Source organism: Ranitomeya variabilis, chromosome 8 (assembly GCF_051348905.1).
Source record: "Ranitomeya variabilis isolate aRanVar5 chromosome 8, aRanVar5.hap1, whole genome shotgun sequence".
NCBI lineage: Eukaryota > Metazoa > Chordata > Amphibia > Anura > Dendrobatidae > Ranitomeya > Ranitomeya variabilis.
The window spans coordinates 200,110,500-200,126,704 of record NC_135239.1 but is presented as its reverse complement, the minus strand read 5'-3'; the positions used below and the strand labels follow the sequence as shown (position 1 = coordinate 200,126,704).

At 41.1% G+C, this 16,205-nt stretch overlaps 1 protein-coding gene across 16 annotated transcripts in view; it reads right to left on the bottom strand.

Annotated features, from left to right (window-relative positions):
* The window catches only part of MITF (melanocyte inducing transcription factor), a 203,437-nt gene that overhangs the window by 24,523 nt on the left and 162,709 nt on the right, over positions 1-16,205 (bottom strand). For 12 of the 16 annotated variants that reach the window (XM_077276104.1, XM_077276106.1, XM_077276102.1 and 9 more), the window contains exons 3-4: positions 3,945-4,163; positions 1,119-1,211 (exon numbers count right to left, since the gene is read on the bottom strand). In XM_077276104.1, the coding sequence (XP_077132219.1) occupies positions 1,119-1,211; positions 3,945-4,163 (312 nt within the window). Of the gene's footprint in view, positions 1-1,118; positions 1,212-3,944; positions 4,164-5,393; positions 6,275-16,205 lie in introns of those variants that run through there. The other 4 variants (XM_077276115.1, XM_077276116.1, XM_077276118.1 and 1 more) reach the window with 3 other exon arrangements.

The window sequence follows — 16,205 nt, the reverse complement described above, 5'->3', positions numbered from 1 at the left end:
TTCTTGCACATTCAACGTTGGTGTGGTCTGTTGTCCTAAATTAGCTGAGAGGAGCTCCGAAAAAGACAGGTAAAAGAGTAACAAACTCTCCCCCTGGCCAATCAGCATGAGCTCACTGACGGACTCTCAGACGGTGCGACGCAAAGGCAAAAAGGTGCAAAAGTTTTAATGAAAAAACAAATATAAAAATGATTTTTTAGAAAAAAAAAATATATCTCCAAACATGGAAAACTCCTTTAAAACCACTCCATTATCATTCTATCACTTGGCAACTGAAGAAAATGTAGAGAGTGCTACCATGTGGGAGTCATACTGATCGCCATTCATCTTTCTCAGGAATAGATTTAATTAAAAAGCAGTTTATATAATAAAAAAAAACCTAATACATACATTAACAAAAAAAAAAAGTTAATTTCCATCTTTTATCACTGTGTTATTTTCAGTTCTAAAATTCTATTCTAGTTTATTTTCTATTTTCTATATCAAAGTTGATTTAAAACCCCAGCAACAAATTGGAATAAATAGTTAAAATTCTGGTTTCCTGCAGCCGCCACTAGAGGGAGCTGAGTTATCAGTGAATTCAATCTATGAACTGTATTCAGTTAGCTCCCTCTAGTGGTGACTTTAGGAGGTGAAGACATTATCTTTTACATCTATGGCCACACAAAAGATTGTGCATTGTATCAAATATCAGGAAAACGAAGCTCTGGCCGCTATGAAGATATACTAAGAAATGAATAAGCAGAAAATGTGCTCCTTTCTTTTTTCTAGGTCCCTAAGACAATGAATGGAGCAAAGGACGAGCATGTACATGTTCAACAGAGAGTCCCATTCTCAGAGTCGCCGGGGGTCCTAGCACTTAACCCCCCCAGCAATCAGTAAGTCATCACCTATCCTATGCCTGTGGATACAAAATAACTTAAAATTCCTAGTTCACCCCCTTTATACTTTGTATATATTCTCAAACCTAGACATATCTACAAGCCGCCTTGTGGGGTAAATCTAAGACTTGCGACACGCGGCCGTGCATAAACCCTTATCAAATAATGCAACATGACCTAAATGATGTGTAATAGACGTATAATAACACGAATAGTTACTAGGGAACACCGCCGTACCGTGTTTGCCATCTGCATTGCCGGATCCATCAAGAGAATGTCTTCATTATAACTAGATTCCAAGCTTATAATGTCGTCGATCACGTCGTCCATCTGCAAAAAGTAAAAAGGTAATGGTTCAGAGTTCAGCTTTCATCACTAAATTCTCCAGCATAGACAAATGCCAATTGTCTGTAGTCACCACTAGAGGGAGCTCACCGGATACAGACTAACACTGCTTCCATTTAACTCAATGATAAAAGACATTTTGAGTGAGCTCCCTCTAGTGGCCACTATCACAAATTCTAGAGCTGCGTCTAATAAACCCTGGAGGTGACGTCGTCCTGGCAGCAATCTGATATTGATCGATTATCCTAAAGATAAGCCAATAAATACTGTAGTCCTGGAAAAATTATGTTAAAAGTTAGAGTCGCAAATGTAAACGCCGCTGTCCTTCTGAATCCGGCGATGTCTTTCTTTTTTTCCTGCTCCTCTCCGTTCCTGAGATATGGCCCTTTTTATGCTGTATATAAATTACTCATGGGCGTGTCCCTCTTGAAGTTATCTATTGAATAGAATTGAGGAACACGCCCACTTGGCTAAAAAGACTAGAATTACATGCCGGGAAGAAGGGGTCATATCTCAGGAACGGAGAGGCGCAGGAACAAAAGAAAAACATCGCCGGATTCAGGAGAACAGCAGCATTTACACCAGATATATATATTTATGACAATTGACAGGTCCTCTTTAAATGGATTATATTGCTAGGTGGAGCTTACCATGCAGCTCCCATTCAGCTCAATAAAAAAATGTATGCAGTTTGCTCCCCCTAGTGGTGGATGTGGGCAAAAAGAATTTTAATATTTACAGAATAAGGAAAAATGTTGATATTCCATCGTGAATAGATGTTTTGATTAGTGATGGTCTAAATAATGAGACCCCCCAAAAATATAATAAACCAAGGGCCAAAACCACTCAACTGAGCCCATCTCTGCTTTTCCAGCTGCTGCCCTAGATTCCCACTAACCGAAACTTCTGACATATGAAAAGTTTTCAAAAGTGATTTTTTTTCTCTTTATCTCTAAGTATTTGGAGCTCTGCATCACCCAAAAAAAAAAAAAAAAAAAGGAAATTTGGACATAAAACAAAAAAAGTTTTAGAAGTTGGAGGTTCACTTTAATTAGGTGGAATCACATAATTTTGATTTGCGATCTTCCTTTTTTCGGAAAGGTTAATTCAATGATTGTATATTTACGTCTGTATAATTAGCGTCTGAAGCGGATTTATTTATGGTCGATTCTATTTGTGGAGTTCACACCTCGAAGAGTTACGCAAAGTAAAGTTTTATTAATTCCAGGTTTTCTATTTAACATGTTAATGAGATAACATAGAAGTTAAAGAAGGAAATCTGAAGCTCTGTGACCTCGAAAGCTTCTATAGACGTCCCAATACTGTATATAGCAATCATTAATGCAGTTCCTTCTAAATACGACCTCCAGATTTCACAGCCACGTATGCAAACAACCAACATCTACAAATTCTGCAAGAGGATAGTCATTTGCATATCGAGCTAATCTGGGGTGTCACATCCTCACACCCTTGTATTTACCTGTAGTGAAAAAGGTGCAAACACCTCATTAATAAAAAGGAATTCTGTGACACTAATCATTTAAATATTTATCATATTTTTTCATTAAAAAAAAAAGTTTCTAGAAGATTTTTCTTAATGAAGTGCAATAAAAAAAGGAAGAAGAAGAAGAGATAGAAAGAAAATTCTAAATTTCAATATAAAGGTATGAGTAATAAAAGAAAGGAGAAGGAAGAAAAAGAAAGGAGGAGAAAGATAAAAGCAATAATAGAATGAAGAATGAGGAAAAAGAAAACATAAAAGAAGACAGAGAACAATAAAGCAAGAATAGAAAATAATAAAAGAAAGGAAAAAGAAAGAAAAAGTAAAAAAGGAAGGAAAAGAAAGTGGGAACAAGGAAGAGGAGGAAGATAAAATCAATAATAGGATCAAGAATGAGGAAGAATAAAATGTAAAAGACAGAGAAAAATAAAGCAAGAATAGAAAATAATACAAGAAAGGAGAAAGAAAAGAAAAGAAAAAGTAAAAACAAAGAAGGAAAAGAAACGGGGAACAAGGAAGAGGAGAAAGATAAAAGCAATAATAGGGAAAAGAAAGGGAAAGAATGAGGAAAAATAAAACGTAAAACAAGGCAGAGAAAAAAATAAAGTAATAAAAGAATAATGAAAAGAACTAGGAAGAAGAAAAAGTAAAAGAAGTCGGAGGGAAAAGAAAGTTGCAATAAATAAGAAAAGAAACAAGAGAAAGTAATAAAAGAATAAAAGATACGGAAATGAATAAAAGAAAAGAACAAGGAGAAGAAAATTAAAGAAGAAAAGGAAAAAAACAAAGAATAAGTAAAGAGAAAGAAAATAAGAAGAAAATGAAAGAGAACGGAAGATGAGGAAATAGAATATGAGGATAGAAGGAAAATAAGAACGAAAAAGGGCAGAAAAGTGAGAAATAAAGTAATGAGAAGTAGAAAAATAAGTAGAAAATGTAAACGAAGGAGAAAAAAAGTACGAAAAATATAAAAAAGAAGGAGGATGCAAAAGAAGAGGAAGAAAAGAAGAAAAATGAAAAAAGTGAAATAAGGAACAGGAGAACTAAGAAAAAAGACTAAGAAAGAAATATAAGAATGAAGGAAAAAGAGGATGAAAAAGTCTGAAAATAAAAACTCAAATAAAAAATGTGGCCCAAGAAAGTCTTTTTTTGAACCTTTAGCGAGATTTTACTTTTGGTAATAAGAGAAGTAACCCTCTGGGATGAGTGATACTCACTTCTTTCTCACAGGTGGTACTCAGCGTCAGCATGGCCATGGGACTGTTTGGTGCGCTGCTCCCCGGCCCGGGCGGCATAATGTGCTCCCCAGGTTGGTTTGCACAGGGCAGACTTAGTGCTTTGTTGGGATGCTTGGCTGTCGTTAGGTACTGCTGCACCTGCTGCTTTTGTGCTTGTTGGATGTGGTACTTCGTAGGATTTTCAAGGTGAGTCTGCACCTGGAAGATAAAATTTGGATGAATTATTGGTCTCATGTTAAGCCGCGGGCCGTCAGAACATGCTAGGAGTTGGCAAGCCCGAACATAGGCCCCTTCTTTGTAAGATCTAGGTGAAGGCAGCCTAAAAGTTATCTAGTCAATTACAAAAAATGGCAACATTTTTGGAAAAATTTTGTGAAAAATTAAAAATCCAAAAATTGATATTTTCAATTATTTTTGACATTGGAAAAGTCAGATCATTAAAGCCATGGACTATGGCTATGGGTATCAGAGGGGTTAATACCAGTTTTTTTCAGACTTGAAAAATATGCCAAAAAATACATTCTATCGAATAGAGGAAAATTCATCCTGGTGATACCGGCCCTGATCCTGTGCTGTCATCTTACTAAACAGATTTGGGGTTCTGAGGTTTGTAAAATGGCAGAAGCCATTGTAGCTACCATTATACCGGTAGCACCAAATGCCACCCCCCCCCCCCCCAAAAAAAAAGGCCGAATCCCTTTAAGACCACACTCACTATTTTTTTTTAATACATAAGTAAATAATCAGGCAACAAGTCATCTCTTAATACTTTTCCTCATTTTCAAAAACTTTCGAAAGTGAGTAAAGTGTGTATTTTAGAACTTTTCCAGTGTGCAATACTTGGATATATTTACCTTACATTATATACTACTTATAAGACATAACGTATGTAAGGTTTTTAAAATTTCATTTTTGCTTTTTTTATTTGCAGGTTTCATTTTCAATTTTCGAACCAAAATAGTGAAGAATTTATAAAAAAAATCTAATTGAAAAAAATATCTAGATATTTCCCAGAGTCAAAAGAAAATTTAGGGTAAATGTTTTTCCTTTTAAAATCTACGAACAAAACTAATTAAAAACAAAAAAATACATTAATAAAATAACCATATATCAAAAACATAGAAAAAGCACCAAATTGCTAATAACTGAACTATTGATAAAAAACTAAGGAATAGTATTAATTTTCAAAATGTTTAACTATTTAAAGAAGGAAAAATGTACGAAATTTACACATTTTTGCGATAAATTGAAGAACTGTTAAAAAGATAAAAGTCCGTTGAACAAGATAAAGGATGAAGACAATAGATTTACTTTCAATACTACCACAATGCCAAATTCAAGACATAAAAAGTGGTAATAAACAAATATATAAATGTAGCAAAAATAATACATAAAATAATAATAAATAAAAAATAATCGGAATCTCACCTGGTAATGGTTGTAGTCAAGCATTTCCAGCATATTAGTTTGAGCTTTTACCTAAATCCTTTAATTTTGGCTCTGGAGCGCAGCCTTACACAACCACCACAAACAAGTTTTTTTTTTAAAGTGTGCTAAAGAAACTTCATTACTGGAGTCCAGGGCTTATAATAAGCTAAGCTAATTAGTTACGCGTGTAAAGAAACAAACGCTTCATACAAGAGGCTTTTTCGGAGGCAATGCCAGTGTAGCTATTTATTTGGATACTATTTTTTTTAACGACTTTGACGTCATGCTTTTTCATAAACATAAAAGGATCTCTTTAAGGAGGCTGTGTTATCAAAGTCAAACTGACAAAGCGCTCCAGGCGTTCCGTCTATTCATCTTTTGTTCCAGTGCTACTGATACACAAAGGCATGCCTTCTAATCCATAAGGTTGAAAAGTTGTTATTTTTTTTTTCCATTCTATTTTCCTTTTTTTTTTTAAATAAAATTTCTACGCATGAGTTTCCATCACACGTGTATAGCTTCTGTTTATACCTAGAACGGGACGGTTCCACCATTTATATGCTCAAGTGATAAGTTGTATCAGGACTCGATGTAAATTTATGGTCCAGGTTTGGGGTCGGAAGACAATTCGCCACTGATTGGGGAGGATGGGTCTAGTACTAAAGGTGGTCATGTACATTAGGCGACCCTTAGTGGTGTGAATGGGCGCCAATGGAAAATTTGGACCTCAGCCCCAATGCATGTTGGTCAGATATATGGGCCCTTTTAGCATTCTAAATCCTATAAAGACATACCGTACATGATGCCCTTGTCTCCAATTATGTAGTAATGTCCACCATCCTGTACTAAGGTCCCTCATCCTAGGCCCCTTCCAGTTGTATATATCTCCCATCCTGGAATATATGTTCCTTATTCTGGTATACATGACCTCCATCCTGGACACATCCAGGTATATATGACCTCCATCCTGGACCCATCCAGGTACATATGTCTCCTATCCTGGCCCCATCTTGGTATATATGTCTCCCATCCTGGTATATATGTCACCCATCCTGGTATATATGTCTCCCATCCTGGTATACATGTCTCCCATCTTGGTATATATGTCTCCCATCCTGGACCTATCCTGGTATCTATGTCTCCTATCCTGGTATATATGTCTCCCATCCTGGTATATATGTCTCCCATCCTGGACCCATCTGGTATATATGTCTCCCATACTGGACCCATCCTGGAATATATGTCTCTCATACTGGTATATATGTCTCCCATACTGGACCCATCCTTGTATATATGGCCCCATCTTGGTATATGTCTCCCATACTGGACCCATCCAGGTATATATGTCTCCCATACTGGACCCATCCTGGAATATATGTCTCTCATACTGGTATATATGTCTCCCATACTGGACCCATCCTTGTATATATGGCCCCATCTTGGTACATGTCTCCCATACTGGACCCATCCAGGTATATATGCCTCCCATACTGGACCCATCCTTGTATATATGGCCCCATCTTGGTATATGTCTCCCATACTGGACCCATCCAGGTATATATGTCTCCCATACTGGACCCATCCTTGTATATATGGCCCCATCTTGGTATATGTCTCCCATACTGGACCCATCCTGGAATATATGTCTCTCATACTGGTATATATGTCTCCCATCCTGGACCCATCGCAAGGGGCGAGGTCACACACTCTGCAACCGCAATTAATAAACCACCGGCAAGCCTCTACCATGGCAGTGAATGGTGACTATACAGCTGTCAATGCATGGGTAAAGAAAAAAATTCTGGATGACCTGTCCAAAAACAAATTCCATTCTGACCTATCATATTTTTGGCAGACGTTGCTGAATCATTGGACTTTTTGCACTTGATCCATTACTTACCATAAATATGTAGGACTTTTATTTTGCCTGCTCTAAATGGTTCCTGTTTTTCTTTTGTTCCTGCTCCTCTCATTTCCGAGACATGGCCCCTTCTTCTCTGCGTATAAATCTAGTCTTTTTTTTTTGCCAACTGGGCGTGGTCCTCAGGGAGGCGCCCACAGAGAAGAGTTGAGGACCACGCTCACTTCACTAAGACTAAACTTATAAATTGATAATAGGGGTCCATTTTATAAATTTATAACAAGTGACAGGGTCTCCTTAAAGGAAACTGCATTGGCCTCATTTATTTAAGCCGCCTTCCCCAGAATTTTGGGGCATAAAACTGCTCGGAATGTCACAACATTATTGTGCTAAAAATGTGTGACTTTTGGCATCTTTACACCATTAAGAGGTTTCTGAATTTGGCGCACCTTGCTCCAGCGCTCCCTTCATTAACAGTTGCGTACAAAATTCCACTTTTGATAAATTGGGGTCAAAATTCTTAAAAAAAAATTTAAAAAAGGCCCCTTTTGTATAATGTTCTATAAATATTTTGGAGAACTTTCAGGTAATGTACCTGCACAACTTCATCAGTCCTTTTTTTTGTGTGTCTGGAGGGGTCATTCCTTACCTTTAACCACAAAGAGGGTAGAAAAATACACCCCTAAGCTAGTGCCTTAAATAATGACTTCCAGAAATCCCCCCTCCTATGCCTCTCCTAGCCGATGTAGAAGCCCCCCTAAGTGATACAAGTCTGTAAAATGGATGCATCCTAGCCCTCAGAGGACCCCCATAAGTGATATGGGATCTGAAATGGCCACTGCCGCAATTCATCCTAGCCCTACTCTGACCATCCTTACATAAGTAGAAGACCCCCCATAAGTGATAAGGTAATTTAAAGGGTTATTCCTTTTTTTCTATATGGATATTGTTGGATGATGCTTGTAAAATAAACCACTTTTGCCATGTACTGCTTATTAAAATGTTCAGCCGTTCTTGAGATATTAACACTTTTCTTTTGTTCACAGCTCGTTGTCTAGGAGACCGACCACCACTGCTATCTAGCTGGTAGACACTGCATAGAATCTGGCTGAGATAAGTATGTAATTTTCACTCCGGCGATTCTGGCCAATTTCAAAACAGTGATAACTAGCTCAACGGTCAAGAGACTGCAAGCATTTTGCATGTTCTGCTGTGTAGCAGCGGTGGTCGGTCTCCAAGGTAACAAGCTGTAAATAAAAGTGTTAATATCTCAAGAACGGTTGAGAATTTTAATAAGCAGTAAATTGCTAACTTTCTTGTATTGATAAGCTCAATCCGACAATACCCATATATGAAGATGGGAATAACCCTTTAAAAACACCATTGTTGAAGTATACCATGGTTGTATTTGCAGACCAGGACAAAACATTCTTTTTTTTAATCATACACATTGTTGGTCCTATAGTATATGCTGTCTGTATCCCTGTATATATACACCATGTATGACTTTGTGCTGTAAAATAGCAAAAACATAAGAGAACGACTTTATATTTTAGAAATGTAACCTTATAGTCGGATAGAAGAGGCGTCGATAAATGAAATTTGGGCATTTTCCTTGGCGTTATGTCATATCACCCCATCCCTTAAGAGGCATACTCCTGCCTCTTTTGTTAACCACTGCAATTAGGAAGGGGGTTGAGGTCAACTTGAGCTTGAGCCCCATGGTCTCCATGTATGTCCATATTCATCCTTTGGTTGTTTTAGTCAACCCGTCTGGAGCCACATCTGGAGGTCAACCTTGTCTTCAGTAACAAAGAGTCTCCCACCCCTCCTCTTACCCCTTAGGTCAACAAACTTTAAAGAAGCATTTGACAAGGGTCTGCCAAAAACAAAAAGCCTCCTTATAATCAGACAACGGTGGACAAGTCAATGAAAGGAGACACAAGAGACAGAACGTGAAGATTCCGTGGAGAGATACGGAGCAAGGCTTGGTGGAACATGTTGGGTCAGACATGCATGTTATGTTGGCTGTGATATCTTTTACCTCTCCTATATCAGGGCCAAGCATAGGAAGTGGAGTGATATAAAGATAAACTAGTACCGATCACGTCAAAACATCTGTACTCTCGGAAGCACCTTGTAGCCGACCTAATTAACTGCTTTACATGGTCAATGCTAGAACGAATTCTAGGGTTTACAGTTAATCAGGCATATTTGCTTTAGACAAAGCTCTGGTTTGTGCGAATGTCTCGTCTTAATGGGGCTGTAAAATGAGATTTGTTTTACACTCTTATCCAACAACTATATCAAATATCCATAATTTGTCAAATATCCATAATCCATGGCAAAATCAAGGACAGTAGCACACCTATTACCTTTTGAAGAAAGAAAATGTCAATATGTTTAAAGGTACGCACAATGCCCACTACACACACAGTATGATGACCCCACAGTGCATCCCCCCACACAGTATGATTCCCCCGCAGTGCATCCCCCACACAGTATGATGACCCCACAGTGCATCCCCCACACAGTATGATGACCCCACAGTGCATTCCCCCACAGTATGATTTCCCAACAGTGCACTCCCCACACAGTATGATGCCCCCACAGTGCATTCCCCACACAGTATGATGCCCCCACAGTGCATTCCCCACAGTATGATGACCCCACAGTGCATCCCCCCACACAGTATGATTCCCCCACAGTGCATCCCCCACACAGTATGATGACCCCACAGTGCATCCCCCACACAGTATGATGACCCCACAGTGCATTCCCCCACAGTATGATTTCCCAACAGTGCACTCCCCACACAGTATGATGACCCCACAGTGCACTCCCCACACAGTATGATGCCCCCACAGTGCATTCCCCACACAGTATGATGCCCCCACAGTGCATTCCCCCCACACAGTATGATGACCCCACAGTGCATTCCCCCACACAGTATGATGACCCCACAGTGCATTCCCTCACAGTATGATGACCCCACAGTGTATTCCCCCACAGTATGATTCCCCCACAGTACATTCCCCCACACAGTATGATGACCCCACAGTGCATTCCCGACACAATATGATGACCCCACAGTGCATTCCCCCACACAGTATGAGTCCCCCACAGTGCACTCCCCCTCACAGTATGATGACCCCACAGTGCATTCCCCCACAGTATGATGACCCCCACAGTGCATTCCCCCACACAGTATGATGACCCCAGTCTATTCCCCCACACAGTATGATGACCCCACAGAGCATTCCCCCACACAGTATGATTCCCCCACAGTGCATTCCCCCACAGTATGATTTCCCAACAGTGCACTCCCCACACAGTATGATGCCCCCACAGTGCATTCCCCACACAGTATGATGCCCCCACAGTGCATTCCCCCCACACAGTATGATGACCCCACAGTGCATTCCCCCACACAGTATGATGACCCCACAGTGCATTCCCCCACAGTATGATGACCCCACAGTGTATTCCCCCACAGTATGATTCCCCCACAGTACATTCCCCGACACAATATGATGACCCCACAGTGCATTCCCCCACACAGTATGAGTCCCCCACAGTGCACTCCCCCTCACAGTATGATGACCCCACAGTGCATTCCCCCACAGTATGATGACCCCCACAGTGCATTCCCCCACACAGTATGATGACCCCACAGTGCATTCCCCCTCACAGTATGAGTCCCCCACAGTGCACTCCCCCTCACAGTATGATGACCCCACAGTGTACTCCCCTACACAGCATGATGACCCCACAGTGCACTCCCCCACACAGTATGATGACCCCACAGTGCATTCCCCCTCACAGTATGAGTCCCCCACAGTGCACTCCCCCTCACAGTATGATGACCCCACAGTGCATTCCCCTACACAGTATGATGACCCCACAGTGCATTCACCCACACAGTATGATGCCCCCACAGTGCATTCCCCCACACAGTATGATGACCCCACAGTGCATTCACCCACACAGTATGATGCCCCCACAGTGCATTCCCCCACACAGTATGATGACCCCACAGTGCATTCACCCACACAGTATGATGCCCCACAGTGCGCTCCCCCACACAGTATATTGCTCCCAAGGTGCATTTCCCAACACAGCAATATGATGCACACATGGCACACAGACCAATGTAAGGGAATGAACTAGTTCAGATGAGCATTTTTCCTTCTGAAGGGATTGTAAAAAAAATAATGCAGAATGCACATAGGACTCAATAGGTGCGTACAAAAATGGATGCTGAATTGACATAATCTGTATGGCATCACTGTTTTTCACATTTACTGCAAAGTTTATGTCATGGCACTGTTGAATATCCTGATGCTAGGGGCTCCTTCCCTATCCTTAAATCTAGGAGCACCCTAGCAATCTCTTCAACAAACATTACTTTTAATGGTGAAGACGCTGGGATCACGTGCCTTACTGAGCTCCTTAATCAGCCATTATCTGTCCCTTCCCCCACTCAGGAAAGTGGGGAGTTGTAGTGTATAAGAATAAACAATCCATACTAACAAGGAAAGATGTACAGGGATAAATTAAAATACCAATCATGCAAATATGCACTCACAAACAACAGAGTGGCACACCGAGAAATAAAGGAAGGAAAAACCAAATAGTAGAGGATGAAGGTATGTACATAGACAAATCACCAAGCATCACACCAAATGCCTCCACAAACAACCAACACCCCCTACTCCTGAATCAGGCAGTATGAAACTAACACTGGCAATCCCTGATTGGCGGAAGCGAGTATATATAGCTGAATTGAGTGGCCAACACTGAACAGCTGAGAGCATCAAGGCAGGAAAGCTCCAGGAGCGCTCAACTGAAAAGATTAACCCCTGCACTGCTAGAAGAAACCTGCACTGTTTAATATGATGGTGAAGTGCTCCTAATCAGTGCAGGAGCATGTGAAATCAGACTCCTTGGTCTTCTAGCTCATCTCTGTCATGGTCTAACTGCTACTAATTAACTCTAAGCGTACAACTCCTGCAGAAAGGAGATATCTCCCAGACTCGAGGAGTTGACAAATCTGCGGGGTCACACCAAAACCTTCCCATAATGATTCTGAAAGGTTTGTTCTGAATTGGCATTTTATGAAGGAAGGTTGCAAAGTGTTTAGAGGGTGCACATTGTGGGAGAAGACTATGGGCATAGAAGGAGCAATGTGGTTTTTAACAGGCGGAGAAGAGTAGGTCTCAAAATATCCAATGATTTGCCCCATAGACCACAAAACTCTTCCACCTCTGAAGCCAGTTTCAGAAAGTTGTCAAGCATGCCCGAAATTTCCTCAACAATGTCCCAAAACGTAAAAACGACGTGACTATATAACTATTTATTTCTACCCCAATAATTGTAAAATTTTCAATGAAAGTATTGTGGCAGGACATTAGAAGATATTATATTTTTATTATAATTAATGGGCACGGACACATCGTTCATATAAGCCATAGAGGGTCCAAAGGGTCGTGTTCCGGGGACATCGTCTATATTTTCACAGTGATTGATTGATCAACCCACAAATAAGTTTATGATGTTGGAATAATGGAGCTGGGACCGAGGGGATGAACATACCACAGAGTTACAGAGGACATTCATTCGGCTCCGGGACAGAATAGACATTTGTTGTCTCTGAATTGCCGTAGGTCTTTGAGTTTATCATTTAAAAATAACTTATTTTTCCAGTCCCGTCTCCTGGGTGAATGGAAGTTTTTGTTATGTCAAAGATTGCAATATCATGGGATTTTGAGAAAAGTTTAAAATATTTCAACATTTGGATTTTTAGTTAAACGATACATATTGAAGATATGTTATACGGACAAAAGTGGTGGGACCCAAGTATTAATCACTGAGTGATGCAGGCTTTTCAATCAGTCCCATTCCCCCTGGGTATAATCTCTTGCCCCCGCCATGCCGTCTGTCTTTACTAACATGTCAGATGGCAAATGGGGCAGACACTGACATCAGCCACGAGCCACCGGGGTAACAAGTCCGTCCATGACATTTCTTCCTCCAAAATCTTTCCACCATCACTTGTGAGTGATATTATTGAGAAGGAGCCGCAGCAACTCAGCCATGAAGTGGAGACCCCGTAACGTTACAGAGCAGGGGGCCGAGTGCTGAGGAGCTGAGGGCAGAAAAGTCACCACCGCTCTGCTGACCCCATAACTGCACAGTCCAGACCTCCTCATCAGCACAAACACTGCGCCCCACCGGGAGCTTCATGCAGCCGTACATCACCAACAACTGGTCAAGGCCCCTCACCACCAGTGAAGGGAAATCTTACTTCTTCAGCTCAAAATACATTTTGCACAATTCTAGACTGCAAGTTTATGTAACAATAACAAAATCAGGCAACATATTTAGATACATACGGAGAGGGGAAAAGGCGACAAGCACTAAATAGTGCAAAGAGACCCCCCACCGAAAAGAGAAACCAACTCCATGACAGTCAATGGAAAAAGGAGAAAACTGGGAACATACGGATATTTAAGTAAAAAAAGGGCTTTATTAAATGGTATATAATTAACACGCTTAGTAGCGAAATACAAAAAACACAAAGCATACATGAATATATACAATATACAAGGATGTTTTTAAAAGAGAAGTGGGTAACCCCCGGTGTGCGCTTGCCAGGAAACCATTAAACATAGCTATGTTATGTGAGGGCTGCTGCTACAAACACCTATGTCGCTATAATAGCGGTACATATGCCATGTGGCATGTGATAGAAAATTGAAGAGCTGGAGGAGCAGCGCTTACCCGTAGAAGGCACCAAGCGGAGCACACCGGTTGGGGTCCACAGAACGCGACCCCCGACGCGCGTTTCGCCCGCAAACAGAAGGCTTTTTCAAGGGAGTCTTCCCTTGAAAAAAGCCTTCTGTTTGCGGGCGAAACGCGCGTCGGGGGTCGCGTTCTGTGGACCCCAACCGGTGTCCTCCGCTTGGTGCCTTCTACGGGTAAGCGCTGCTCCTCCAGCTCTTCAATTTTCTATCACATGCCACATGGCATATGTACCGCTATTATAGCGACATAGGTGTTTGTAGCAGCAGCCCTCACATAACATAGCTATGTTTAATGGTTTCCTGGCAAGCGCACACCGGGGGTTACCCACTTCTCTTTTAAAAACATCCTTGTATATTGTATATATTCATGTATGCTTTGTGTTTTTTGTATTTCGCTACTAAGCGTGTTAATTATATACCATTTAATAAAGCCCTTTTTTTACTTAAATATCCGTATGCTCCCAGTTTTCTCCTTTTTCCATTTATGTAACAGTTGAGGGAAGACCCTTTTATGTTCCCCATAACGGTGCCCAGTGCACAAGGTCCATAAAGGCATGGTTGGGAAAGATTGTTGGCAGTCGACAACATAGATCCCGTACCTCAACCCCATTTAGCACATTTGTGAAGAACTGGACCAGAGATTGGGATCCCAACCTCTCCTCAACATCAGGGACTGACCTCACAAATGCACTTCTTGAAGCAGGGCAAAATAGTCAAATTCCTATAGATGCCTCCATTGTATTACTGATCCTGCACTGCTCACAAGTTACTTAATGTATTATACCCCAGAGCTGCACTCACTATTCTGCTGGTGTCGTCACTGTGTACATACATTACATTACTGATCCTGAGTTACATCCTGTATTATACTCCAGAGCTGCACTCACTATTCTGCTGGTGCAGTCACTGTGTACATACATTACTGATCCTGAGTTACATCCTGTATTATACTCCAGAGCTGCACTCACTATTCTGCTGGTGCAGTCACTGTGTACATACATTACTGATCCTGAGTTACATCCTGTATTATACTCCAGAGCTGCACTCACTATTCTGCTGGTGCAGTCACTGTGTACATACATTACATTACTGATCCTGAGTTACATCCTGTATTATACTCCAGAGCTGCACTCACTATTCTGCTGGTGCAGTCACTGTGTACATACATTACATTACTGATCCTGAATTACATCCTGTATTATACTCCAGAGCTGCACTCACTATTCTGCTGGTGCAGTCACTGTGTACATACATTACATTACTGATCCTGAGTTACATCATGTATTATACTCCAGAGCTGCACTCACTATTCTGCTGGTGCAGTCACTGTGTACATACATTACTGATCCTGAGTTACATCCTGTATTATACTCCAGAGCTGCACTCACTATTCTGCTGGTGCAGTCACTGTGTACATACATGTTATGACCCCAATGGCGAGGGTCTCAGAGATATCAGCAAGTCTGCAAAGTACAAAAATCCAGCTCATAGGGCAGTGGTAACTGGGTTGACCATATATCTACTCCTAACGCCAACCCTAGAAGTAGCCGGGGAACATGCCTACGTTGGTCGCTAGATGTCTCGCGCCAGCCGGAGAGCTAACTACCCCTAGAAGAGGAAAACAAAGACCTCTCTTGCCTCCAGAGAAAGGACCCCAAAAGTAGGATACAAGCCTCCCACAAATAATAACGGTGAGGTAAGAGGAAATGACAAACACAGAGATGAACTAGGTTTAGCACAGAGAGGCCCACTTACTAATAGCAGAATATAGTAAGATAACTTATATGGTCAACAAAAACCCTATCAAAAATCCACGCTGGAGATTCAAGAACCCCCGAACCGTCTAACGGCCCGGGGGGAGAACACCAGCCGCCCTAGAGCTTCCAGCAAGGTCAGGATACAGATAATATACAAGCTGGACAAAAAAATGCAAACAATAACGAATTGCAAAAAGCAAAAAAGCAGACTTAGCTTAATCAAGCAGGAACCAGGATCAGTAGACAAGAGCACTACAGATTAGCTCTGATATCATCGTTGCCAGGCATTGAACTGAAGGTCCAGGGAGCTTATATAGCAACACCCCTGAACTAACGACCCAGGTGAGCATAAAAGGAATGACTGACAAACCCAGAGTCAAATCACTAG